At 42.3% G+C, this 26,333-nt stretch overlaps 1 protein-coding gene across 2 annotated transcripts; it reads right to left on the bottom strand.

Moving 5' to 3' along the window:
- Positions 1–1,007: 1,007 nt before the first annotated feature.
- Positions 1,008–24,539, bottom strand: scn1lab (sodium channel, voltage-gated, type I like, alpha b). 2 transcript variants are annotated; one of them, XM_037243505.1, is made up of 27 exons: positions 24,106–24,539; positions 21,696–22,012; positions 20,492–20,610; positions 20,087–20,176; positions 19,281–19,409; positions 18,247–18,338; positions 16,019–16,300; positions 15,285–15,348; positions 15,033–15,174; positions 14,740–14,946; positions 13,866–14,144; positions 13,011–13,340; positions 12,530–12,644; positions 12,152–12,390; positions 11,890–12,063; positions 11,434–11,790; positions 10,638–11,168; positions 7,226–7,361; positions 6,534–6,688; positions 6,278–6,451; positions 5,999–6,121; positions 5,094–5,369; positions 4,838–4,891; positions 4,588–4,725; positions 4,404–4,508; positions 4,033–4,303; positions 1,008–3,949 (listed from the first exon to the last, which is right to left on the bottom strand). In XM_037243505.1, the coding sequence occupies exons 2-27, from the start codon at positions 21,960–21,962 to the stop codon at positions 2,763–2,765; spliced, it is 6,036 nt and encodes a 2,011-aa protein (XP_037099400.1). In that variant the 5' UTR covers positions 21,963–22,012; positions 24,106–24,539; the 3' UTR covers positions 1,008–2,762. The 2 variants fall into 2 exon arrangements, with proteins under 2 accessions (XP_037099400.1, XP_037099394.1); XM_037243499.1 differs by lacking the exon at positions 18,247–18,338 and adding an exon at positions 17,967–18,058.
- Between the last annotated feature and the right edge of the window lie 1,794 nt (positions 24,540–26,333).

Raw genomic sequence — 26,333 nt, 5'->3', positions numbered from 1 at the left:
ACTTCTACACTTTTGGATGATAGGTCTGGTTATGACCCTCTGGCAGCTTTATATGCGATGTCCTTGCCTCGGGGGCACTATCACATTAAATGATTTTGTAAAGCATTCTTGCCAAACAAGAAATCAGGGGAGGCTGATTTCATAGAAGCATGGGGTGGGGTCTGTGATGGTTGCCAGGCAACTAGAAGGGAGAGAGCAGGTGAAGGGTGATGGTCATTTCGCCTTCTCCTTCCTATACGGACCCTGTTGTCATATTCTTGTCTTCATAATTAATTCTTCAATGTCTTATATTTACAAGTACGACTAATGCACCGTATTTAGACAACAGATACTTTTGAAACACGCTATTATAATTGGCTATGCATCCAAATTTCAGCGCTTGGGTATTGCATTCCTTAAAATCTACCCAAAATAATTTGCTTCAACCGAGCAATAATCCCTCAGACCCGATATAGAGCACGTGAGTCCCTTGCATCAGGGGTCAACCGGTGGTCCGCGGACCTCTAGTGGTCCGTGGCGGTATTGCAGGTGGTCTGCAAAATTGGAAATGGAAAATAATTGAAATGTTTTTAAAAATAAAATCGATTTCTTATCTTGACTTGATTTATTTTCCAGCTAATTCTGTGAATTATTTGCACATCCAAATTATGTCAAATGTAGCTGAGATTCCCCAAATAGATGCAAATAAATATCTTGTATAGGTCTATCTTCCTTTGGCGCAAAATGAAATAATATTCTCCCAAAGCAGTGGTCCCCAAGTTTCTTCTTGGTTATTATGGTGGTCCCTTGGACAAAAACAGTTGAAAACCTCTGCTATAGAAGAAGAAAAAACAAAATAATATGCATCTGGCTGTATGTGGCATGGGAAAATGTAGCTTTTGGTTAAGTGTATTGTTTAAAAAAGTCACCCCAACCAACGTGTCAAATTAATGAAAGTGTTGTTGATTGAAGCTGCAGAAGCACCAACAACAGAAAACTCAAATAAAAATAATTTTAAAAAGACAAAATTTAGGAAAAAATATGTAATTTTATTTTTTTGGGGCATTGAAACAGTAATAAGACCATGAGTGCAGACAGTAGTCGTTCCTGCAAGCAGTTCACTAAAACACCACACGAGCGATCGGCGATGGCTAATGAATGGTTTGTACCTATAGATAATTGCTGTGCTTTTATCATATGCATGACAAAAAAAGTAAACTTGGTCATTATTAAAATGTTTACATCAATGTCTCTATTTGACCTGTAATTGATTGAAATCCTCTACCCTGCCATGTCAGCTCAGATGGGATAACTCCAACTTTCCATGACCCTGAACCGGATGAACGGTAAAGAAAATGGATGGAAGTATCTCACCCTCTCTATCCCAGGCACACACCATCCCAGTTCCACTCAGGCACGCACACACACACACAAATGACAGTACCACACAATAAAACTTAAGTGCATGTGACGGACCTCTTGTCCAAAGTTATCTGGGATAGGCTCCAGCTCGTTTGTATCAGGCTAAGCAGTAGAAAATGGATGGAATTAGATGAACTTTGCAATACAATACAGATATGTTCATTTGTATTGTTGAGAGAAATTCTTTAAAAATGAAAAGTGTTTTTTTTTTGCAAATTCCCGCAAGCTCCTTGTCAAGTTTTCATTACAAAGATGAGAGCCACATCATGGAGCTCATATGTTCTGCTTGCATTCAGTTTCGCTAAGTTTGAATTGCATTGTAACTCTTGAAATAAAGTCGGGAAGGGAAAGGTACGTGCAGTACGGTAAGAGGCAGAGCAGAGCAGTGAAATGGTCTTCCACAAAATAACAAACCTGCGTCTCTACTTTTTGCTTTGTCTTTGTTTGGTGGTGTGCTGTGAAAACATGTGGAAATCTCTCACAGCCTGTAAAATAGATGCTCAATAAAGTTTTGAGTTATGCAAGTATTGATGAACGTAACAAACGATTGCTAGCTTGTCAACAACAGCAGTTATGTTACTGTGTTGCTGACTGAGCCGCAGTGTTATTGAAACTGGCCAGCGTGGAGTATCTCCATCAAAATAAATGCATAGAAACACAAATTTCTTTTGGACAATTTTCCCCTTTTGCTTCATTGTATCGCCTCGAGAAACCGGGACGCTAGTTACTTACTTGCTGTCTTACAGTAGGCTCATAATTCATGACCCATAAAACTAGTCCAACCGAAGGATCATCCATCTCAAAGGTCTTTTGATATATTTTCTGACCTCCTTGGGTTATTGTGGAACTGCTCAATTAGCTGTCTGTATTGGCTGTATGTCCTTCAAACTTGGGCAGGCAGGCAAAGTGCTGTTTGGTCGGCTTCATCAGCTCATACATCTTCAACACTTGACAGACAGGCACAGTTCAAAGCGGCAAGGAGGGGAACCACAAACGCTAAATGAGACCTTGTCTTTGGACTTTATCCCCTGCCCAACCAAAAGAAGAAAAAAAGCAGAGTAGTTTTGAGTAATACAGACATTTTTTTAAATGAATCATGTATTTATAGCAGCAGCACTTACTACAGACAACTTAATAGTGCACAGAGGTGTGTCAGTTAACAAAACAACCAAACATAAAATCACAAGTGTTTGCACAAATCTTTTCAGTCTGGCAGTGTCTTCTGGATGATTTGATCCCTCCAGATGTCCTTGTGGATTCACTGTACACACAACATACTTGCCCTCCTCTACTCAGGGCATTGGTCGACTCGTAGCAATCAAACATACAAGCACGCCACAATGGGGGAGGGGTTGTGTTATCTATTTCTTTCCCTCGTTCAAGAAGTCTTTTTTCTTATCACAGTTTTCTTTCTCATATTTGTCTTTGTCAGATTTTGTCACACTGTTATAAGAGGGAGGGGAAGCTGTGGATGGGGTCATGTCGGTTTTGTCCGAGGTGGAGATCTCATTGAACTTGCTGATGACCATCACGTCCTTGTCAGGGTCACGTAAGCCCTCTTTGAGCTGCTCTTTGTAGAGGGCCGAGGCCTTCTTCATGGCCGTGCAAATCATGTAGCGGCGGAAAGCTCTCTGGATGATGATGGAGGACGTTTCTTCCTGCTTGCGGCGGAGAGTGGTGGTGATTGGCTCGTACGACACCTTTGAAGGATTGGATGCCATAAAGCGTTCCTCCATCTGTCCGCGCAACACATCCATCTCACCGCCTTCCCCGAGTACTCGCTTAGTGAAGGCAAACAGGATGTCCAGGCAGTGGATGCGCTCGCCGCTGACCATCGGCAAGTCCATGGAGATGAGCTGAATCATGTTGGGCTTGGGGATACGCAACGGAGGGTCGAGAGCGTCGGCAAAGTCCGAGAGTTTGCTGTACTCCACGAACTGCGTGGCGTCCGGGTCAAAACGCTCCCACACTTCGTAGAACATCTCAAAGTCGTCTTCGCTCAGTGGCTCGGCGCTCTCTTCCGTGGCCACGCTGAAGTTCTCCAGGATGACGGCGATGTACATGTTGACCACGATAAGGAAGCAAATGATGATGTAGCTGACGAAAAAGAAGATACCCACTGATGGGTTGCCACAGTTGCCTTTGTAGTTGTTGCCCGGGTGCTCCATTTGACTATCGCAGTCGGGTTCCCGCTTGTTCAAAATGGGTGCCAGTAGACCATCCCACCCAGCTGAGGTAGTGATCTGGAACAAGCAGATCATACTATTCCCAAAGGTCTCGAAATTAAACATGTCGTCGATTCCAGACTCCCGTTTGACGTAGGCAAAGTTGGACATGCCAAAAATTGCGTAGATGAACATGACCAAGAACAGGAGGAGACCGATGTTAAATAGGGCAGGAAGTGACATCATCAGGGCGAAGAGGAGCGTCCGAATGCCCTTAGCACCCTTGATGAGACGGAGAATGCGGCCGATCCTGGCCAGACGGATCACTCGGAATAATGTCGGGGACACAAAGTATTTCTCGATCACTTCTGATAAAAACATACCTGCAAAAGTAAAAAACATCCAATTAACGGATTTGAACACAACCCAATCCGGGGACAAAATGTACCAACAGTGCTGTCCTTACCTACAATTGACAGGATCACCACCACAAAATCAAATATATTCCAACCTATGGTGAAATAATAGTGACGCAAGGAGATCATCTTTAGTATGCACTCCCCTGTGAAGAGCACAATGAAGACCAGGTTGATCCAGTAAAGGATGTTGTCCATGTCTGGGGTCTGGTCGTCAGTCTCCACCATCATGGTCACCATGTTAAGGCAGATGAGGATCATTATAACGATGTCAAACGCTTGCCTGGTTATGCAATCAAACACGCAGCCCTGAAAAGCATTCTGAGAGACAAAGCAGACAAGAAACAGAAACAATGGATTAGAATCGACATGATCATCAGAGTGCAGGAGGAGAATGTCCAACGGTGTGACCAAAACCTACAGCGGGTCGAGGAATTGGTTTTTGCGGCTTCTTGGAGCCCAACTTTTTCATAGCATTGTAATATTTCTTCTGTTCCTCCGTCATGAAGATATCTTGCCCTCCAAAGTATAGGAAAACACAACAAAAGATTGTCATCACCACAGACATAAAATATCTGGGCAGCTCAAGAGACATTTCCCCTTATCTTTTTCTTCTGTTGGTTGAAGTTGTCGATGATAACGCCAATGAAGAGGTTGAGGGTAAAAAAGGAACCAAAGATGATGAAGATGACAAAGTACAGGTACATGTACAAGTTGACTTCATATTGGGGCTGATCCTCCAGCTGGAGCAATGCCGACAGAAAGAAAAAAAATGTCAGTGTTTGTAAATTGTACAACAAATCCACTGAGAAATTAGTCAGTAAAATGTAATTCTATAATTTGGATGAAACTTACATTGCGAGAATCCACAGCTGCATACATAATGTCCATCCAGCCCTTAAATGTTGCCTAACAACAGATGACACTAGGTCAGTCATTGCCTTTCAACATGCTCCATTCTTTGCATATGCAGAACAATGTGACTCATTTTCCCTTTGAAGGAAAGTAATCATTTCCAACAGAAACGTATACTGTTTGGTCTCTATTACCACCAACCTGTAACGTTGAATGACAGATAAAAATGCATGCTGGGACTTTTTGAACACCTCACCACTTGCAACAACGCCAAATAGCCAGCACCGACGTTGTCAAAATTGATTTTGACGTTCTTCCACCGGGCGCTTTCGTTGACCAGATTCAGACAGTCGGACTTGTTGTTGACCACCTCGATGGGGACGGGATCGTCAGTGGTGGTGTTGACGCAGTAGTAGTACTTCCCTGCGAACAGGTTGACCCCCATGATGCTGAAGATGAGCCAAAAGATGAGGCAGACCAGCAGCACATTCATGATGGAGGGGATGGCCCCCAGTAGTGCGTTCACCACAACCTGGACAGGTTCAAAATACAATCAAACTCAGAACCTTCTTGTTGCTCGGATGGAGAGGCTGTGCTTACCCCCCTTGATTTTGGATAAGTGGATATTACAATCATCTAATCACTTGACTATTTTTACATTACACAAAGACTACATTTATTGACGTCTGCACACAAAAAGCTTTTACTAACAAGACCGTTAAGAAGGTGAAGGTTGATTCAGTCAAGTTAACAATTTCATAGGAAAAAAAGCAAAACAGAAAAAAACCTTAGAGGCAGGATGAGGTCACAACATTTTGTCTGACTGTAAATGAAAAAAGACACACAACAAAGAAAAAGATTACAGGTCACATTTACAAGGCACCAAATGAGCAGCGTCAAGAAGCGATGTCTGCAAATCCATCAACACGATGTAAAAAGAAACATGCAGAGAGAAGAAGTACAGAGTTGAACTGGAAGGAGAACATGCAGTTAAATTCAAAATTACACATTGTACATAATCAAAAATATATATATGTAGTCATGTATTGCTACACAATGACTGGTAAAGAAAACAGCTTTGCCCAAGATATCTAATGGAGAACTTAATATGTTAACATTTCTTTGCGACTTGACAGAGGTTGGATTCAAAGGAAGTCTCACCCTCATGCCCTCGAACCGAGATAGGGCTCTCAGTGGCCGGAGGGCTCGCAGTGTCCTTAAGGATTTGATGGCGGTGAGCTCCGAGTAACCCAGAGCATTGGCCACAAGGCTGACGAGGGAAACCTGAGAGGACATGGCAAACATGAAATGTGACATCTATCATTGGAGCTTTTATTGGAGTCAGGCATCCAAATGTCCAGAGGCAGCACGTTGACTACCTTAGGCTCTAAAAATGTGGAAGGAATAAGCCAAACTTCAACCAAAGAGCAGTGTACATACGTCAACAATGAGGAAGTCGAGCCAGCACCAGGCATTGGTGAAGTACTTGACAAAACCATAGGCCACCCACTTCAACAGCATCTCCAGAATGAAGATATAAGTAAAGACCTTGTCAGCATACTCCAGCATGGTTTTGATGGTCCTCCTCTGCTCAATATAAACGTCCTCAAAAGCCTGAGCAAAGAAGTACAAAAATGATACATTCCAATGGGGGGGTGACTGGACTTTGAGTGAATGAAGCTGTATTTAAACTCACCAGTGCACCACTGCTGAGCAGGATCATAAAAATAATAAAGGATTCAAACCAGTTGTGCTCTACGATTATGAAACAGGTTTTCCTGAGTGTCCACCAACTCTTAAACCTGTCTGCTTCCTCGTTGACCTGGCAGCACTGAAATCTGCTGACACATCCTGCAATTGTGGAGACGAACAGAAATGAAACAGACCACAGAAATGAATTGTTGGCGACCACAACGCATCCCACTGTATGCTGTTGTGCATGTAACATGAAAGTAATTTAACAGCACAAGTTAGATCGTCACATCTGAGCTTGCAAATCTGTATAAGTAGCATTGAACAGTTGCATATACGTATGTAGTGATTGTGTGGTTTGGAGGAACATGAGGCGATGCGTGAGGCGACTTTTATATTCAGGGACTCGGGCCTGAGCTCTGACACGAATAGCAATTTTTTTTAAAAATGTTTTAAAATAGCTTAAGTATGGGAAGAATAGACAGTCTATAATTTGAATTTTTGCACATTACAAATTGCAGCCCAGTCAGACAAAATACCAGGTTAAATTATGAAGATAGATGAATACAGACTCCATTTTTTTTTTTCTAACCTGATGAGCATTTCTATTTACTGTCACTCAGATGTGAGTTTAACCGATCACGTGAGCAGTCCCGTCCCACTTTTCCTTATCCATCATACTTGTAGTCATCTCACCCTCGGTAAAGCAGGCCTCTGGGTCCATTGACTCCTCCGGCTCCAGTTCCACCGAATCGACCCCGTCTCCTGGAGGGCAAATATCAACAGTGCTCCCTTCCGAAGAGCTAAGATGTCGGGGCTCCGTGTCGAGTTTCTGTACGGACAAGAAAATGTGCACGGCGTTATTTTGCAAATGTTGAGTTGTTCCAGGACCAAATGTCCTTCAGTGGTTACTGGTGTTTTTCCTCTCAGAGTAAGCACTGTCAGAACAGAGTAGGACTACTTTTAAACATCCACCTCTCTGTCATTACATGCAAATGTGATCAAATGTACCTACAGGCTTTCTCAAGACATCCATGTGAAAGCTCGAATCATATCATATAGCAACACATGACATGGAGAGTTGGACGTTCCTGTAATGCAACTGTGGGTACGTTTGATGCGACCTCACTTCGAGGAAGAGTGCATGCAGTATTCCAGTGCATCATCAGTTCAAGCCTGAAATTGTACCAAGCAACATGTGCGGTATTTTCACGTCGACTGAGGAATTAACAACCCTGCTCAATTTGAATTCAGTCTATCTGCTTGGATATTTACCCCCCAAAAGGTACTTTGACTGCAAACCCCACCCACCGAACGTTCTGATTACCAATCTTCCTCAGTGACATGAAAATACAATATTTCCATTCCTTGAAAGCGGTGTTTAAACTTAATTCTGTTGTGTTGAAGTCGATAGATGGCCACATTAGCTTACCAGCAAAAACCAGCACTGTGCACTGTTTATAAGACAGCATGTGGTCTAGTGTTTGACTTTTTCCACACTTATACGGCATAACATGACATGAGTAAATGTATAGCGGCTATAGCACGTGGGCAATGTGAAACATGTCAGTCTTGCAGTTTTTGACAGGGGGAAACCGAGTATTGCAAGCAAGTGACTTTCATTTGCTGTGTGAAGTTTTGAAACATGTCATCCTACACAGTGCAGCAGCCCTGATTGTAGTGGGACCCAGCTAATAGGACATGGCAATGATGGAAGCATGCTGCTCACGTGTGCATTGATTTCTGAAAGGATGCTGCCTTACGCTACATTGGGACTCATTTTGCCTTGATGGCTTATGGATTCTGTGTGCTGATGTCTAGAAAGGCGTTTATCTGTAGCAGGTTAGCTTGGCATGTTATACTACATTTTGTACCTCTGTCACGGGAGGATCCCCTATTCCAAAGGGGTGTTTATTCAGATTATTTATATGATTTAACAATTCCCTACAACATATGTTACAAAGCAAAAGAAAAAAGACGTATGAACTAATAATGGAATGTTTTTTCCCTCATTCCATTATCATAGGTCACAGGTCATAGGAATGACTTTGTATTTCAGGGATCAAAAAGTAAATTAAACAAGAATGTGCACCTTGATTTATGACCCTGATTTATGACTCCGAAACAAAGTACTTACGTATGTTTTTAAAAAAAAATGAATTTATTTATTCATTTTTTGAACCGCTAATCCTTACTAGCGTTGTGGGCATGCTGGAGCCAATCCCAGTATTCTCTGGGTGAGAGGCATGGTGGACTCTGACTGGTCTCCAGCCAATCACAGAGGCACCGTAGAAAAACATTCATACTCACATTTTTGCATTGACGGTTCTACAGAAATTTTGTGAGTTTTCAATTAACCTAACATGCATGTTTCTGGAATGTGAATGTATTCCTGGTGAAAACCCAGACAGGCACAGGGGAGCAAATATCAACCACACAGGAAGGCCAGATTGCCAAATGGACCTCCACACTGTGAGGCGGATGTGCTAACCGGTTGTCCATTGTGCCGCAATTCACAACAAATATGATTATTTTGCATCGTGAGAACCACAGTGAATTTACTTTTAAAAACAAAACCTCATTTAGTGTTCTAACGTCTATGAGGGTCATCACTCCAGAATGTCAAAGTTCCTCCAGTTCTAGACTTTACTGCAGAAAAGCCAGCTTGGTTTTCTATTTCAATTCCAGTGACAACTCAATATTTGAAAACGAAATAGAAGAGGCGGGACAAAAGATTAGTCGGCCTGTGGGAAAAAAAGTATATGATGCACGAATTAAAAAAATCAGGAAATTAGGGTCATATATCAGAGCCATGTCAAACATCAAAATTAATTAAATTGATTTTTTTTTTATGTGCTCCCAATCTACTAAACAAACTACAGTGTGTACTTGTACTTGTATGGGGAAGAGGTGGGAATAAAGGAAAGTGGTTTGTGGGTGGGGGCGGAGGGCAAGACCAGGCAAAGGACGAAAATGGGCAATCCATTAAAAGTATGAGGGAAAAAATGCCTGTTCGTAAATGACATTGGCAGTCCTCATGGTTAGTGCTATGATACAATAAAGTGATCTTACAGTTCTTCTCACTGAAAACCTTGAGAGCATCTGTGATATGGCTGCAATAACAAACGGGGGGAGTTAATAGTAAGTCACTCGCACCACAAGCCAGCAATCAACCTCATCTCTGCGCTCAGAATTGTGTTAGAACTTTTTGGTATAAGAGATAATGTAGATAAACAGCGCACATCATTTGTAATCTTCTCAATGTTTTGCAGAGTCCAAACACCTGTAAAATAATGGTAAAAGTGGTGGGTGACATCCTCAAGGCCTGTTAACACCAAGTGCAAGATGGTTTTGAGGTTGCAAGACGAACCAAGGTTAAGAGGGGCACAGAGCCCCCAGATCCAATAAATGGAGCTGCACTGGAAAAATCTTGTGTGGCAGGTTTTCTGCCACCTGCTGGACGCAATGATTCTCAACCAAGTGCCATTATAGTTTGCGCTCTAAGACTTAAGAATGAATTATAATAGGATGGAATGGGAGCTGGGAAATAATGATAGCGTATTTGCTTGTCAGTAAGATTGCTTGTCGTCAGCATAGGGAGTCAGTTGAGATCACTCTTCAAGGATTTCTCATTTAGCTGCATTTGCGATGTTTCACTTTTTCAAGTCATCCTCAAAGTGAATCCAAGTCATCAGCTGTGGAGGCCGGAGGTCATCCGTAAAGTTACAATTCAAATCCCGCCTATAATAATGAACAGACGTTGCTCTGCATCCTGACTACAGCTGGTGCCCCCTCGTGCAAACCACGGAACCCCTCCAAATGTCACACTGCCCTATCCGGCTGTAGCTAGCATTTCATCTGAAGGCTGTGTATAGCAAAATACATCATCTGACTTGTGCCAACCTGTAACAAGGAACACAATAATCGCACCATACGATATCTTACCGTATTGTTCCACTGGGGCTGATAAATGGTAGAGCATTTAGGCATGTCATAACTTTTGATGACAATGTGAACAGATGCAACATTTGCAAAATTTGGTTCGAGTCATTTGCCATTCAATTTTAGAATACAAGATCAAAACATCAAGACGGCAGTCGAAGCTTACCTCTTTGCTGCCCTCCACATCTGAGGAATCGCTGCTTAAGTCCTCTGTATTAAGGTTCTCAAGGTCTGACTCACCCACAGCAATAGGTACTGTGACCGTCAGGCTTGGGTTGTGAATAAACGACATGTAGTGACAATCGTCTATGGGGTACTTTTCGGTGCTATCCTTGTCAACCGTGCCCCCGACAACCAGGCCGCCTCCTGGGCGCCCATTGCCCTCGGCTGAAATGTACACCCCGCCAGGGTCTTTGGACATTTCCACTGTTGTGTGATTGGCGATGCAATTGCCTTTGCCGTTGCTGTGTAGTTCTTCTAGGGGTTTGCTCTCTTCATGCAGGCTGGAGCCCTTCCCAGGCCCACCAAAGAACAGGCGCTGGAGGAACTGCCGGACAAATGATTTTAAAAAGGCAATGCCGCGCTGGATACGGCCCACGGCGATTTGCAAGTTATTCATCTCGCTGTCGTCGTCAGTTGCTGCCAAGTTTTCAGCGCTGAATGAGCTCAGAAGCAGAGCCAAGAACAGGTTTAGAACCTAGAACATGCCAAAAGAAGACAGGAATGATTGAGCTGGATCAGATTTCAACTACTATATAGCTACTATAAACGACTGGATGTATAAACTACTGTAACTATCTGTCATTAATGAGAGAGCTGAGTGCCATAGCTTAATCATCTCTCTGCGGTGCCGAACCACAAATAGAGAGTTTCACATGAATTTCATTTTTTTTCCCAGCTGCACTGCTACCATGACTACATATTATGATGTAAAAAAAAAAAAAAAGAAAGAAGATGCTTACCACCAAATTTCCGATGACCATAACCATCATGAAGACAATCAGACACATTGTCGGTCCTGCTACTTCCATACAGTCCCACATGGTCTCTATCCACTCTCCACATAACACCCGGAACACGATAAGAAAGGAGTGGAAGAAATCATGCATGTGCCAGCGTGGTAGCTGACAATCATCGTTTATGTTACAGAAGAACTCCTTGTAGCTCTTGCCGAAAAGCTGCATGCCCACCACGGCGAAGATAAAGACGATGATGGCGAGCACCAGGGTCAAGTTGCCCAGAGCACCCACTGAGTTACCGATGATCTTGATCAGCATGTTCAGAGTTGGCCAGGACTTAGCCAGTTTGAATACCCTCAGCTGATGGGAAAAAAAAAGTCAGCATTATTTATACTCTGCATTGAGATGGCGTAGACTGGTTGTATATATATTTTTTTTATAAATAAAATGTGACCTTACCAATCGAAAGGACCTGAGCACAGACAGGCCCTCAACATTGGCCAAACCTAGCTCCATCAGACTCAGACTGACGATAATGCCATCAAAAATGTTCCAGCCCTCTTGGAAGTAATAGTAAGGATCTAGGGCGATGACCTTTAGGCACATCTCTGCTGTGAAAATGCCAGTGAATACCTATTTGGAAAAAAGAGAAGAAAAATAATTGTATTAATCAATAGGCAACAGACGAGGTTTGGATGGTTGTTCAAACATTAGCAGGTACCTGGTTTCCAATAGAAAGGACATTGTTGAATTCTTTTGTCATTGGGTAATGCTCCATGGCCATAAAAAGGGTGTTGAGGACGATGCAAATTGTGATGGTCAGATCCACAAAGGGGTCCATGACCACCATGTTGACAAATTCCTTAATTTTAAGCCAGGCAGGGCAACAATCCCAGATCAAACAAGTGTTAGCAAATCGATACCAGCATGGGGGGAATTTCTGTCTTGACTCTTCAAGCTCTGGAAGGGAGACATTGAAATGGAGTGGGGGGAAAAAAATCACTGGCTGGCAGAAAAAAAACAGCAGCTAATATGATCTTTGTAATTTAATATTCAATAGGGATGAGACGAGTGAGTGAAGTTTGGACTCGGGGCTGACCTTCCATGGTGTTGGTTAGGATGCTGGCCACACTCATGGCTCTTTGCCTGCTTCCTGGTTCATCGAGATAATCAACTGAGCGTCGTTTTCTCACCTCAGTGTCTGTAGTGGTACCCTAGAGATCAACACACACAGTCCAAGGTATTTAAGGAATAACTGACCACAGTGTCAGGACGTGGTACAACGTGCAAGTCCATCAAGATTGTTGTCAATTTTCCCAAGTAATCAGAGGTGTCACATTCCAGTCCAGAAAGTTTGGCTTTAGCCACCGGTGCTTATAATCAACTGGCAGGTAACCGAGCCAGCTACAAGGAGCCTCATGATGTGAAATTCTGTGGCATACTGATAGGTTGGCAGGTTTTCGTCAAAGGAAGTTCCGTCTTTCAAACAAGCAAATGAAAATCGGCAAATTACGTCCAACTTGAGTCAAGTCACAGCAAATGAATTCCAAAATTGGGAGATAAAAGGTTAACTGAGTCACCTCAGGCAAAAGAGAGTTAGTCACAGATGTTCCTCCAACCAGCGAAACAACGCCATTGCAGTCCACGGCGCAATGCATCTTGCCATTTGCAGGAAGCATTACACGAGGAACCCTGAGGCTCGTCTGGCTGATGGCACTGCAGCGACGCTCGGGGCGATGTGGCAAGAACAGAGAGCCCCGGCGGCTGTCGCTCTCCTCAAAGGTGCTGTGCTCATCGTCCGCAAAGTCGTTTTCTGAGCCCATGTCACGTACTCGTCCGCGGAAGCTGAACAGGCTGGCTTGGCTGTTCCTCCGTGGGGAGAGGAGTGATCCACGTATACTGAGCAGAGACTATGAAAGAAAGTATCTGTAAGCTCATCAAAGTAGTTGCATAGGGATGAGAGTGATTTTTTTTTTTAAATGAATACAATTGGACCTCTTTGGCTCTTCTATGCAGGACAGAAATTGGAGTCCAGTGCACTCAAAATATATCATAGCTGTCAAGGTCTGTTAATTCCAGAATTGACTGCTGCTGTTTACTAGTGCTGGGGCACAATCAACAGAGACTGGGACTGTCATTGTGTCGCTGTTGTCACGGACATAAAGTACAGACTAAATCAAGTTAATAGACAGCCTACGTAGTGGCCATGTTGGCAGGGACGATCGAAAGCATAACCCGAGTTCTCCTCTGACGCACTATAGTTTCTCAAGGTGCATCAATTTAGTGATTTTTTTTTTTTTTTTTTTTGCTGCTAGATGATGCTGAAAAACTAGTGCATGCTGAGATCATTTTATAATAACAATTTCTAATGTACTAAAATAAAAACAATGAAAAACACTTTTCACCGACATGAAAGCCTGTTAAGAAAAATGTACCTGATTGGGCGAGGAGCATCTCTTCTCATAGGAAAGTCGGTTTGCATCCATCGAAAAGTGGAAGGATCTATTGATGCTGTCCACGGTTACAGATTTCCGGAACTTGTTGCATGCTCCCCTCTCTTCCTGCTCTTCCTCCTTCTGTTTCCTTTTCTTCCGCCTATTGCGTCGCTCTTTTGCACTTTTTGAACTGAGTTTGGATGTCACAGAGGAGGACTCAGAGGTGGCCCCCCTCCTCCCGCTGTACTCGCCGCTCTCCGTGGCTGCTGCCGCGGCAACCTGCCAGCCAATGGGAAAACAACACAGTTGTCATGGCAATCTGGTGGCTGTCTGAAAGGCTCGCGCAAATGAGTATGAAGCGAAAGCCTGGCAGTTGAAAGCAGTCATGGCAGCACTGTCAAATCCGCCTCTGGTCTAAAAATGTTGGCGTTATTTATTGGGTTAAATGTACATTCTTAATTTTACGTGGGTAGAACCATATCCCTGACAGACTTCTTTGTCTTCTTTGTCTCTGCTTTGTTGACGCTTTGTGTCTTTCAGCGTTGTTTTCAAATGTTAAGGGTGACTTGAGCGGTGTGACACTTGCATAGCTGGAAAATAGAATTCGGAATATAACACTTATAATTTCCAACTACACTGAAATGTTGTCATATTTTGGGTTTTGTTTGGAATGGCTTGAGATTTTCCCAATCCGCATTAAATTAGCTTTTTTGTTTTTATGAGACAATGTTCCAGTCACCCAACATGCATATTCACCATCACTCAACTTTGCTATAATTTTTTTTCTCTCTTGTTGATTAAGTGCAATAATCCAAATATATTCCCAACAACATACACCGTCTCAATTTTACAAACAAATGAAAATTGTTCTTGCCAGTGCTTCCTCTTGCTGCCTCTTCAGCTGCTCCAGCATGGCCTGGAACTCGTCCTCTTTTTGTTGAGCCTCTTCTATGGTGGCCTGGTTCTGCTCATCATAAGCCATGGCCACAACAGCCAAAATCAGATTGACAAGGTAGAAGGAACCCAGGAAGATCACCAAAACGAAGAAGACCATGTAGGGCTTCCCTGCCGCACGCAAAGTCTAGTGGATCCAAAATGATAAAAATCAGAAATGACAGATTTACTTGACAATACATCACAATGGTGTGGGCCGCATATGATAAAAACCTGCTGGTAGAGATTTTCCCAGAAGTCTTGGGTCATGAGTCGGAACAGAGACAGGAAAGCCCAACTGAAGGAGTCAAAACTTGTGTATCCAAAGTCTGGATTAAGGCCTGCTTTGATACAAACAAAGCCTTCTGGACAAAGCCTGTCACAGAATGATTGAGTTTGAGAGTGCTAAATATCTTAATGTGAAAAATCACAGGTTTGGCTCCCAAATGTTAAGTGTCTAAAAGCTTGTTTGGCAAAGGTCCTTACCCAGCCCCGGTGCCATTTCCACAAAGCAGTGCATCCCTGCGACCGGGGAGGTAATAGTAATTTCCTAAAAAAAAAAAAAACACCAGAAATTTGAAACACTCATTTTGCTGCTCTTTAAGGGGTGAACAATTGCGCAAGGCAGCAAGTGTTGAGTCCGCGTCAGTTCAGTTGTTGTTTTATACCGTGGCAAGAAATGAGAAACTTGTAAACAGAGGTCAATTTGACGCATTCAGACAAAAAACGACCTACCATCTCTAGCACACTTTGAGCCTTCTTTACTAATATGCATAAAAATTGCAACTTGCTAAATAGTGGAGGACAAAATCCTTAGGCAATTTCCCTTTAATAAAGCTTACTTGAGGATCTGTTTATGATGTAATGGACAATATAATTCTGTTTATAGTATAATTAATCTCTGCATCACTTATTCAGACAATAGAATAATCGTTTATCTTAACAGGCCAACATTTCACACTTAGTTAATGTGTGAATGAATTGGGACGAGATCTGCATCATTGTTTTAGTTATTTCTACATTTACGTTGGCTGTGATATTTTATTAACGTAAAATGTGCCTTGGCTCATAAAGGTTTCAAAACGCTGTTTTGTCTGATACTGTTTGGCATTTGTGAAAGTTGCTTTTCTCTAAGGAAGGACAATCTGAGTTTGAATGACTTGAGCAGAAACTTATTTGAACCCCGTTAACCCGCACATCAGTCAGTCCCTCTAGCTTACTGTTATCACTGATGTACTCGGTCCAGTTGAACCCTGTGCTGTTCAGGTACGTGTTGTTGACTTCCGCTAGGCTGCTATTGAAAAGAGAGGTTTCGGCGGCATCCATGCTGCTGCTGTTGGTGGCGTTGCCATTGGGCAAGCGTACACATTTCTGCCTCAGATTGCCCATGAAGAGCTGCAGGCCAATGAGCGCAAACACGCTGAGGCAGAACACCGTCAGGATCATAACATCCGACAGCTTTTTAACTGACTGGATCAATGCACCGACGATTGTCTTCAACCCTGGGAGGGAAACAGGGAAAGGGGTTGTGGGACATGGCACTAGGAGCAATTATTACTACCTGTCACAAACTTGTAAAGAGAAATGTCCAACAAAAGCTTTTCATATAACAAGCAGCCAGATTGAGGTATATGTATGGATGAACTCCTGGACAGTCATATCAAAAACACGCTGATTCAGGTCACTGTTTATCACAGATAAAACAAGAATCCATGAAAGGCGATGGTTTAGTCACTGATGTGAATCAGTGGCATGAGTGCAAAGCACACTTGAAGCTTGATGCCCGGGACGGACAACTGTTTTTGAGGCACTTGAAAATTATGGTATGGGGGAGGAGGCTGGTGCAGACTGAGCTGTTCAAAGAATATTACATTTCATTTAAAAGAGGGAACATTTTTGCATCACCTCAACATTTTTCAGAATAAAGACAATTTGGGGTATTTTAGCAAGAAACATATTTGCTCATAATGTACTTAGGTGGACCGCATAAAAAAGATGTGGCGAGACAGATCTGGACCCCGGGCCTTGAGTTTAATACCCGTGACATATACGTACATTCATCCACCGTCCAAGGCGAACATGCACCAAACTGATTTTTTTTTTTTTTTTTTTTTTTAATCGACAGGGGTTGGGCAGTGTGGGCAAACACTTTCTCAAAGTTTGATGCCCCCTACACCTCAGCAATATGCACCTTAAACATCCAGTTTCCTCTATTATTGATTGCCAACAGACGCTTTTGTCGATAGTGGTGGAAGGGGTGTGGGGTGTTGTAGATATCACCCCTCTAACCCCCCACCAAAAATATGACTCAATCTTTGAATTTAGTATTAAATACATTATATAGAGTGGATCCCCAAATACTCTTGGGGTGGCCTTAAGAAAGTAATTTGGTCCCTCTTCACCACAACAAGTACTGTTTCACATTAACACTGTCTTTCAAAATATAATCAATTAAGTCATATTTGAAATATGTAATTAATTGGCTTATCAATATGCAAATTGGGCACAAAAACCCACCATGGAAAACTTTAGTTTGCAAAAATGAAAATTTGGGATAAATTCTGTTCTTCCAAAATGAATTCTGAAAGCAAAATTACTGTAACATTGCAAAAGCTTATCAATGCTATAAAAAAATTCAAATCCACAAACTAATGCAGTACTTTTGGGGGGGGGGGGGGGGTCAGCATGGCTGTGGATGTAAAATATGTAATTACCTATACTTGTATTTTTGCATTGTGCAATGAAAAGTGCTTTGAACGACTCCTCATAAAAGAACATAACATGCCTCAAACTGCAATTACGCACTTGACAGACATACATACGTACATAAACACACACACACATTAGTTTGCCACCAGAAAATCTTCCTTTGCGATGTCTCATGCACAAAGGAAAAAGCACAAAATCCACAGGTGGCTCCCAAGGCAAGAATAAATTTCATAGAAAGCGTTCTGCCTTACTACGTGTCTAAAAGCTAGGAATCCTTTCAATCTGTGTCGATTGGAGCCAGATTCCAGCTTTTTCTTTTTTTAAACATGAAGGATGGCAAAACGGTGCCGCCAGGCTTGGCTGCAATGAAGATGAGCTCAGAAGTGAGTAGATGTTGCCAAAAACGCCACTTAGCAGTGAGCATTTCATCAGCCCTTTTGGCCTTGATGGTGCGCTCACCTGGGATGACTGATATAGTTTTCAGGGCCCGCAGAACCCTGAAGGTTCGCAGTGCTGATACATTGCCCAGGTCCACAAACTCTGTGACATATCTGTAAGGGAGGAGGTAGCGAGGCAGGGGAGGGGGTTCGGGGAGTTGCAAGGTGTTTTCGGGATGCACACGTTCACGCGCACACAAAACAGACACCCACGCCCAAAGCATAAAAAAACAAACAGGGGGGGGGGAGGAGAGGGAGCGGCAAATGGTCACACACAGGAGGATAAACAAGGGCAGCCTTACCTGGTATCACTGAGATAGTTTTCAAAGCTCTCAATACTCTGAATGTGCGCAGAGCTGAAACATTGCCTAGGTTTACAAACTCTGTTATATACCTGCAGAATTAAATGCACAGTTATCACATAGCATCCCTCAAGAAGGAGCACAAACACATACAGGCATTTCAGAAAAGAAAACTCCGCTCTCAAAGAAGCAACCCTTTGGGGGGCAAAAACAACAATAATAAAAACATATAATACTTGAGGCGTTATTTAGCAGTTTCAAGATGAGTGAATATTCTGTACAAAAAGGCTCATCGAACTCCTGAGCTCGGAGTAAATAAATCCATCAAGATGTTGGAAGAAGCAGCGCGGAGAGTGACTATTGAATGACTAAATGTGACTATTCAATGGTCCGGGACCTTAGGGCATGAGCAGAATATCAGACCAGAGACATGCTAGAGCTTCACAGCACTTGTTCCAATGTCTATGGATGCACATTGGGCATTCATGGTTATGAGCCAGTTCCTGTCTTTGTTTCCATGAGGGGCTAATTCAGTTCCTAAATTGTATTGTAATGGAGATTGAAGCAACTGGCAGTGCAGCTGCACAAAGAATGGTGTCAAATGCATCTCAGCCTCATGAGTTTTTGGACAATCATTTGATTCAGATATTTGACATCTATTATTTCCCCAATTTTCATACGGGATTTGAATTTCAGTATCTTAATCCATACAGCTTCACAAAACATTGGGGAAGACATATTTTGGTAAGGATGAACTCCAAATAATAGAAATATAGTGAAATAAAAATTGGACTTCTGATTCTTTTGTCTCCTATTCATCTTTTGATCTGAAACCGAAATGTCTTCAGTGTAAAATTAAAACAAATGAATTGGCAATGCTGTTTCAACATCTTTGCAGAGAACTAGACAGTCTGTGCTTGTGTCATTTAGGACACAATCAAGATGACTTCTTTCAGCATTTTTTCTTCTAAGTACAACGATACAATGGAGATCATCATCCCCAGTGATTAGCAGAAAAAGTGTAAAAAACTTACGCCATAAGTATCACACTAAAGTCCAGCCAATTCCAAGGGTCGCGCAGAAAAGTGAACTTCCCCACGCAGAAGCCTCTGGCCAGGATCTTTATGAGGGACTCAAAAGTGTAAATTCCTGTGAATGTGTATCTGGCAAATAAGGAACAACGACAAATAGTATATTAAAAATAGATGGCACTAGCCAAATGTCATGTTTATGTTGTATGTGATCAAGTTTTTGTTACCATAACGACCAAAGCAATACGGTAAAGCGAGGGCCACAAGTAGAGTGCTTAAAAAAGTGAGCATTTAAAAATGCAGAAGATGGGTGTGCATAAGGTACGCTTGCAAGGAACTGCAAGACGCTGTGTCGTGATCAGGGATGTGCTTTTAAAAATAGATTTAATATTACAGGAATATGCATCCCATGAATTGATTTCTGTAATTATTCCGAGGGCTTGATGCACCCAATGTCATTTTTATTAAGGAAATACAAAAACATCAACCACACAAACTACCGGAGCACAGATTCATCGTGTTACACCACCTGCGCCACAAATTTGACCTGGTTTCACGTGGTCGAAAGTCTAGTCTAATTTCTGTCACTAAATCGTCAGTGTTGCTGGTGCACTGGGGGTTGTAATCGAAAATGTCTGCTGGAATGCCCAGAGAGGCGTAGCGCGGTCTGCCTGATTTCCAAACATGGTGAACGAGACCTGCACCAGTTTTTGTGCCAAGTGCATGTGCGCCTGTCTACAAAAATAGACCCCATTATCTTAGTTTTAGAGAGGCAATGACTCAATTGAAAAGAGGGTAAAGGTACTTACTCTACATTCTTGGCCCATTCCGGAGGGTTACTTAGAGTCATGAAAGCACAGTTGGTTAGAATGGTGAACATGATCAACACGCTGAACATCGTTGAAACACAAGAGTTAAGGAACACGATGGAAAACTCATTCCTCAATCCCCCCCCCCCCAAAAAAACACATCCAATCCTGATGCACCATAAGCACTGTGCAAGCTCTCTTTAAATTATAATAAATCAGAATTAAGTAAATCATATCACAGATATAGATCTGCTCATCACTTGCATTTAAATGCACAGTGGTTGTAAAATCCTACTCTGCTCGAGCCACTCACAGAATGACATTGAGAACATCTGAATCTCATTTTGTCTAATAAACGCTTCAGTCCATATGAAGCTCTGTCAATAACACACTTTAAAAGGATATGAGTGTACTAAAACTCGAATAGCTATCCTCCTAAGCGGGTTGAAGGGACTTAAGATGTATAAGGCAGGGGTGGCGTTGAAACGGAAGATTGCCTTCCCACGATTCAATACTATGAAAGTCTGAAAAGGAGACAAAAAGTAGACAAGACATTATTAACAATGTAGCCAACCGTAAGTGTGAATGTGCTTGTAATAAGACTAAACAGCAGCCTCGGGGACTGATTTAATAAAGGTTTGTTCATTCAAAACCTGGAGCAAACCTGACTTCCCACACAAACAGAAGCTCATTTAGTAACCAACTCAATTTCGCAGGGCTGACGTAACGCCTTTCTACTCTGCAATGGCTTTTCTGTCTGGCCGTTTAAAGCGCCTCCTTTTCGGATAGTAGAGGTGGTACCCCATACGTGGACTTCAGGGGCAAATGAACCCTTCCCCTTATCAATTGAATATATGACGACGTATGAACGATTCTGATTGATAGCTGCTTTGTACATTTTAAGCAATAGTCTTTACAATGATTTTCAGTGGGGAAATTGTGATCTCTTCCTTTGATGATGTCATCAACCAGACATGGAGGGGAGGGGTGCGTGGGGTGGTTTTTAAAGGCATTCGTAGTTTCATTAGTTCTCCAAAATGAATGGATAAAATAAAAAATGCAAACTTTTTTTGGGTGAAAACTCAACCATCCTCGCTTCACCCTCCCTTTCAGCAGATCAATCCACCCACCCGTTTTCATCCATCTCAGAGGCAAACATTTTGACATCCTACTGCCCTCTGCTATCGACTGAAATTGATTGTCAAAGTGCCCTCTGGCTCGCATTACCAACATGTGACCGAACCCAGAAATCTGTCACAATACAGTATAAAACACACTTGAGTTCCCCTTTAATGTAATCTCAGTGTTATTTGACTATTGTCCCAAAACTCGGTAGACCGGGACACCACATTTATGAATCTAATATTCTTCTATTTGAGGACTTGTGTCACCTTTAGGATAGTATTCCATCTTCACACCCTTGTATCACCTACATAATATTCAGATTTCTTTTCATGCTTGAACTCAATGTCATGCCCTCATTGTATCCCATTATTCCTCTTAAAAAGTAGTGAACAACGGTGGGCTACCAAAACAATACTACGTCCATCCTCTACCTCCTCAACAGCAACTGTCTGCTTGGAAAATTCAAAGATCGATTCAAACAGACCTTCTGATTGCTGTAATAGCTGTCCAAATCCTCCAGAGGAGTAGACACCAAACCTGGTGGGATGTCACCGTAGATGAAAGGAAGCGATTTTCCTGCCTCCAAGTCACTGTTGGGCTTTGGCCCATTTTCATCATCGCAGTCGCTGCGGCGATCTGCCCGAGGTCTCCGGGCCTCCTCTTCGGCGATGTACCTTTCAATGGCAGCCAGAGACTCCGGGACGAAGGGGCGGAAGCTGTCAGGACCAGGCGGTACCAGCAACTGGGCCATTTTGTCATCCTGATCATTTAAGTCGAGAGTGGCTCAGTTGGATTAGGGAGCTGCAGCACAAAAAGAAAATGCAGGGTGATTAGTTGGCTTGTGCCAGATCATATCATGCATGATAATAATTTTTCTGACAGTATGTGCTCTATATGCTCCATTGTATGTTGTTTGTTTGCCCCCTTCCAAAAAAAAACCTCTTATAATTGTGGATGTTACTCCTTGTCTTGTCATGTCTGTTTCTTCCCAGGAAAAAGTCTTGACCTTGAACAAATCCATCGGTCGGAAAAGTAAAAAAGTAAAGACCCAATGATTGTCACACACACATGTGCACCCCTCAGTGGGATAGACCCCCCCCCCACACACACACACACAATTCATCCACTTCAATCCCCCTCTTTCCAGCACATGCCTCCACCTATCTAAATGTTCCTCCACCTGATTGCTGCTTTCACTGCAGATCAGTCATCTGTGAGCATCATGATCCACGGGGATTTCAGTCTAAGCTCATCTATCAGCTTATCCATCACTATTGCAAAAAGAAAGGGGATCAGAGCTGATCCCTGAGGCAACCCCACCTCTACCTTAAACCCCTCAATCATACCCGGAGCTGGATTGGCACATAAAATTGGCCCTGGAATTTTGACCCATACAGACTCATGCTTACACAACCTGAAAATATATTTCTCTTCTATTTAACTGGCCAACCTAGCATCCATGTCATCATATGCCTTTTGCAACCTTCACAATTTCCCTAAGCATCTCCGCATATTCTTGTTTTCTCTCCCCCAGTCCTCCCAGTGTCTCACTTCTTCTTAGAAACTTTCATTCTATGCTTTTCTGCACCTTAAGTTTCCACCACCAACCCTTCTCCTCCTCTGTCCTACCAGCAGACACACAAGTACTCTCCTGCCTGTCTCACTGAACACCTTGGTTGTCGTGATTTTTATTCTTGAAGTGTCATTGGGGAAAGCTCAGCGCCCCTCATCCACCCCGACCACTTGTCGATGCACCTGACAATAATATAAGAGGAAAAATTATATAAATAACATAAGGACATAAAATATAATATAATCAATACAATTCTAAACACAAACAATATAGTATAAATATACAACATCGATATGCAACACTTTATTTCTATAACTCCCAGGAATGTAACATCATGTGAGTTGTTTTTAAAACAGCATGCCTACTTGGCCACAGGTACTCGTGGATGCTAATGGTGATCCCAAGCTTGCACTTTATTGCCACCATCTCTGCCCTTTTGTAACCTTCTCCTTACAACCAAGTCATAAAACCGACTGAGGCTTTGAAGACAACAATTAGTGGCAAACACAGAGGTCCAAACCAGGCCCGGAAACCACATGTCGTTCAACGCAGTAAAACGACACGTACAAGTGGTTTCTCAAACCATTAACAATTCTAAACAAGTCCTAGAATCAACACAAAACCGCCGCATGAACAATAAGAGCGGCACATATTACAGTTGTCTATTTGAGGATGCTTTTTGCGAGTGAATCTCTGAAAGGATTCTGGGCGTGTCCATGCCAGATGTGTGTCTATTTGCTCACAATACATCACTAAAAAGGGAGCGGCCACTTGTCTGGAAATAGACCTTTTATTTTCTATGACTAAAAATACATCCAGATCGTTCATTGAAATTGTTATGTTTCAACGTTTTATCTCGGCCTGGCGCAATGGTGGCTGACAGGAGGCTAATATAGGAAGCCCGGTGTTATTTTTCGTCCATTTTGTCCTCGTCAATGAATTCTATATTTACACCTCACTTATATTTCCATCTCAAGGAGACAAAATGAATGAATCACGGTTGTATGCATTCATTAAAAAACAAACCGTGCTTTGGAAGTGATTTTTTATTTTTATTTGTTTGTTTGACTTGGCAGCTCATCACCGGAAAATATTGTCAAAAGCACAACAGGTTGAATACAGATTTCACACGATTAAGGCAGATTCGTGAAATACGTAAAATAATGAAGATCCCTGAAAGGCTCCAGTTTAAATCACCACATTGATGTCCGTTTTAATTGTTATTTACTCCAGGCGACTATAAGCGACGTTTTCTCGACTTTTCTAATGAATTAACAATTCGAAGGTGTCACACGTCAAGGAGAAGATGACAGGTACTCACCATCATTACTACGACGCTCCGCAAGTGGCCCTTAAGGTAAAATTCCATCTCATATTTGGCTTTTTCTTAAAACCGGATTGATAGGCAGGACAAATAAGACAAATTATCAAACGCATCTCGAAATCGTACCCCACCAAAGAGACGAATGTCTTGTGTCTTATTAGAAGCAAATATCCCTCTCAATCAATTTTCATCGCTTTCCGGAGCTTCGACTTGAGCACAATGGACGTGCAATGGTGGCATCAGACGAACCCTTCGAGGACGTCAACAACGCACCCGCGAGGAGTACAAGTCCACCTGCTGTCAGGTGGAAGAAAAACATACCGACGAAAATTTGAACTGTATTTTTCCTTTTTACTTTTCATTCTTTGCTTTTATTTAAGATTATTTGCTCATTTTCATCTGACAAGGCGGTGTCACTGCGCGCATAATCACAGCGATCATAAAAAAAAAAAAAAAAAACTCAAAATAAGTCTCCTCGCTTTGCCTTAGGAAATGTTGCCACCTGTTGGCTAGCTCTTCATATTGCGCCAGGAAGCTTCTGCAGACTTCTTTCATGTCTAGTATGCATGCATACTAGATGGGCTACATCCTTAGAAGAGTCAAAAAGATCATTCATTTGTACCTCTAAATTGAAATTAGTAATTCTGCTTCACTTTCTAAAACAAAAACTTATTTTAGGAAAGAGACAAAAAGGTGAATCATCTCTGTGCTTAACACTTGTCAGCGCTGGTTTGTATGTCTCGTCACATTGTTTCATTTTAAACTCATGTTAGCCACAACAAATGTGACAACCAGTTCCATAAACGGGTGACAGCCATCAAACCACCGTACGACCCTGCTGAGGAGAACATTTGAAGCCGTCCATCTGTGTCTGGTGCCTACTGAATAGATGCATAGTAGCTCAGCCCTGCTGTAATTGAGAGAGCACCGTGGAATCTTTTATTGAACAAAACTTATATTGCACCTTTCCACTGAACTTGCAGCCTCTTCAATGGAGTTCAAGGTTTTTAGGAGATCACCAAATTTGCATCAGTCAATTTTTCTATTTGCGGCCTTTGGAGGATAAAGCATCGACACCACCGCTCCAATTTCTATGAGGAGCTATTTTTATTGCTTTATCTTCACGGATTCATTTTTTAAAAACTGTCTGTTCCTATTTTCTACTTGACACTTTCCTTCCTAATCAGGTGGAGCTGCCTTTCAAATACCACTTGTGCAGGTGTTGTGTTGTTGTTTTTTCTCTGTGGAAATGTGCTTGCAGTTAATATCAACTAGACATGCTTTTCCAAAAACCCTTTGCCTCACTGTTCCAATACCTTTCGAGGGGAGTGTACATCCTGACAATTAGTGCTATGGTATGAATTCTGCCGTGTGCAGTGAAAAATATACAAAAGTAATTGGCAGCAAGCTACAAATTAGCTGCATTATTCATAAGAAGCAGTGGAAAAAATGTGACCGCCTCTGGACCCTGAAACGGTGTCCTAGTTAAAAGGAAGAATCTTATAAATCTTGATAGGTGCAAAGACAAAATAAGTCAGGTGATTTGTTGCAATATAACAGTAACTTAACCATGGACAATATGTACCGGAACCATTTTGACAGAAGAAACGGTGGTCAAAGATCAACTTGCCAGGTACATGGCCCTTTTCAGACTCTGCCGCAGTGGAATTTTCACAAGATGGCTCGAGTAAATGAGATCAAATGGTCAATTGTCCCCTGTTTCAAAATCCAAACTGACTTAATCTGGTCCAGATTTAAATAAAATCTTAATAGATATGTTTCCTGGGCAAATGTCCTGTTTCAAATGACATTTTACTCAAGATGTCTGAGGTTTGTATTGTTAGGGCAAATCAGTTCATCTCATTGTAACTTGTGACTCACTTTTGAAGCAATCTTCACACATCAGAAAAGGACCTTGATCTGGACGACGGCACGTCGACCTGGCTCGCTTGAACAGAGCTGCAAGTCTGAAGTCATACGACAGAAGAAGAAGAAAAGGACCAAGGTAGCCGAATTACAAGGTCAAATTGCTACATTTCAACTTGGCATGGCTATATGTAAATGGTCTCACACTAACCATCATTCCCAGTTCATGATTCACAAATTTACTATTCACTGCCCCCCCTAAAAAAGAATCACCTGCTTTGTGCTCTTATTGTAACACCTTAATATGCCACAAGATGGCACCAAAGCAATGGCCAATAAGAAAATAGATGAACCGGTTC

Source organism: Syngnathus acus, chromosome 2 (assembly GCF_901709675.1).
Source record: "Syngnathus acus chromosome 2, fSynAcu1.2, whole genome shotgun sequence".
Taxonomy (NCBI): domain Eukaryota; kingdom Metazoa; phylum Chordata; class Actinopteri; order Syngnathiformes; family Syngnathidae; genus Syngnathus; species Syngnathus acus.
Note: the sequence above shows the minus strand (reverse complement) of the source record. Positions and strands in the feature narration are given on the sequence as shown.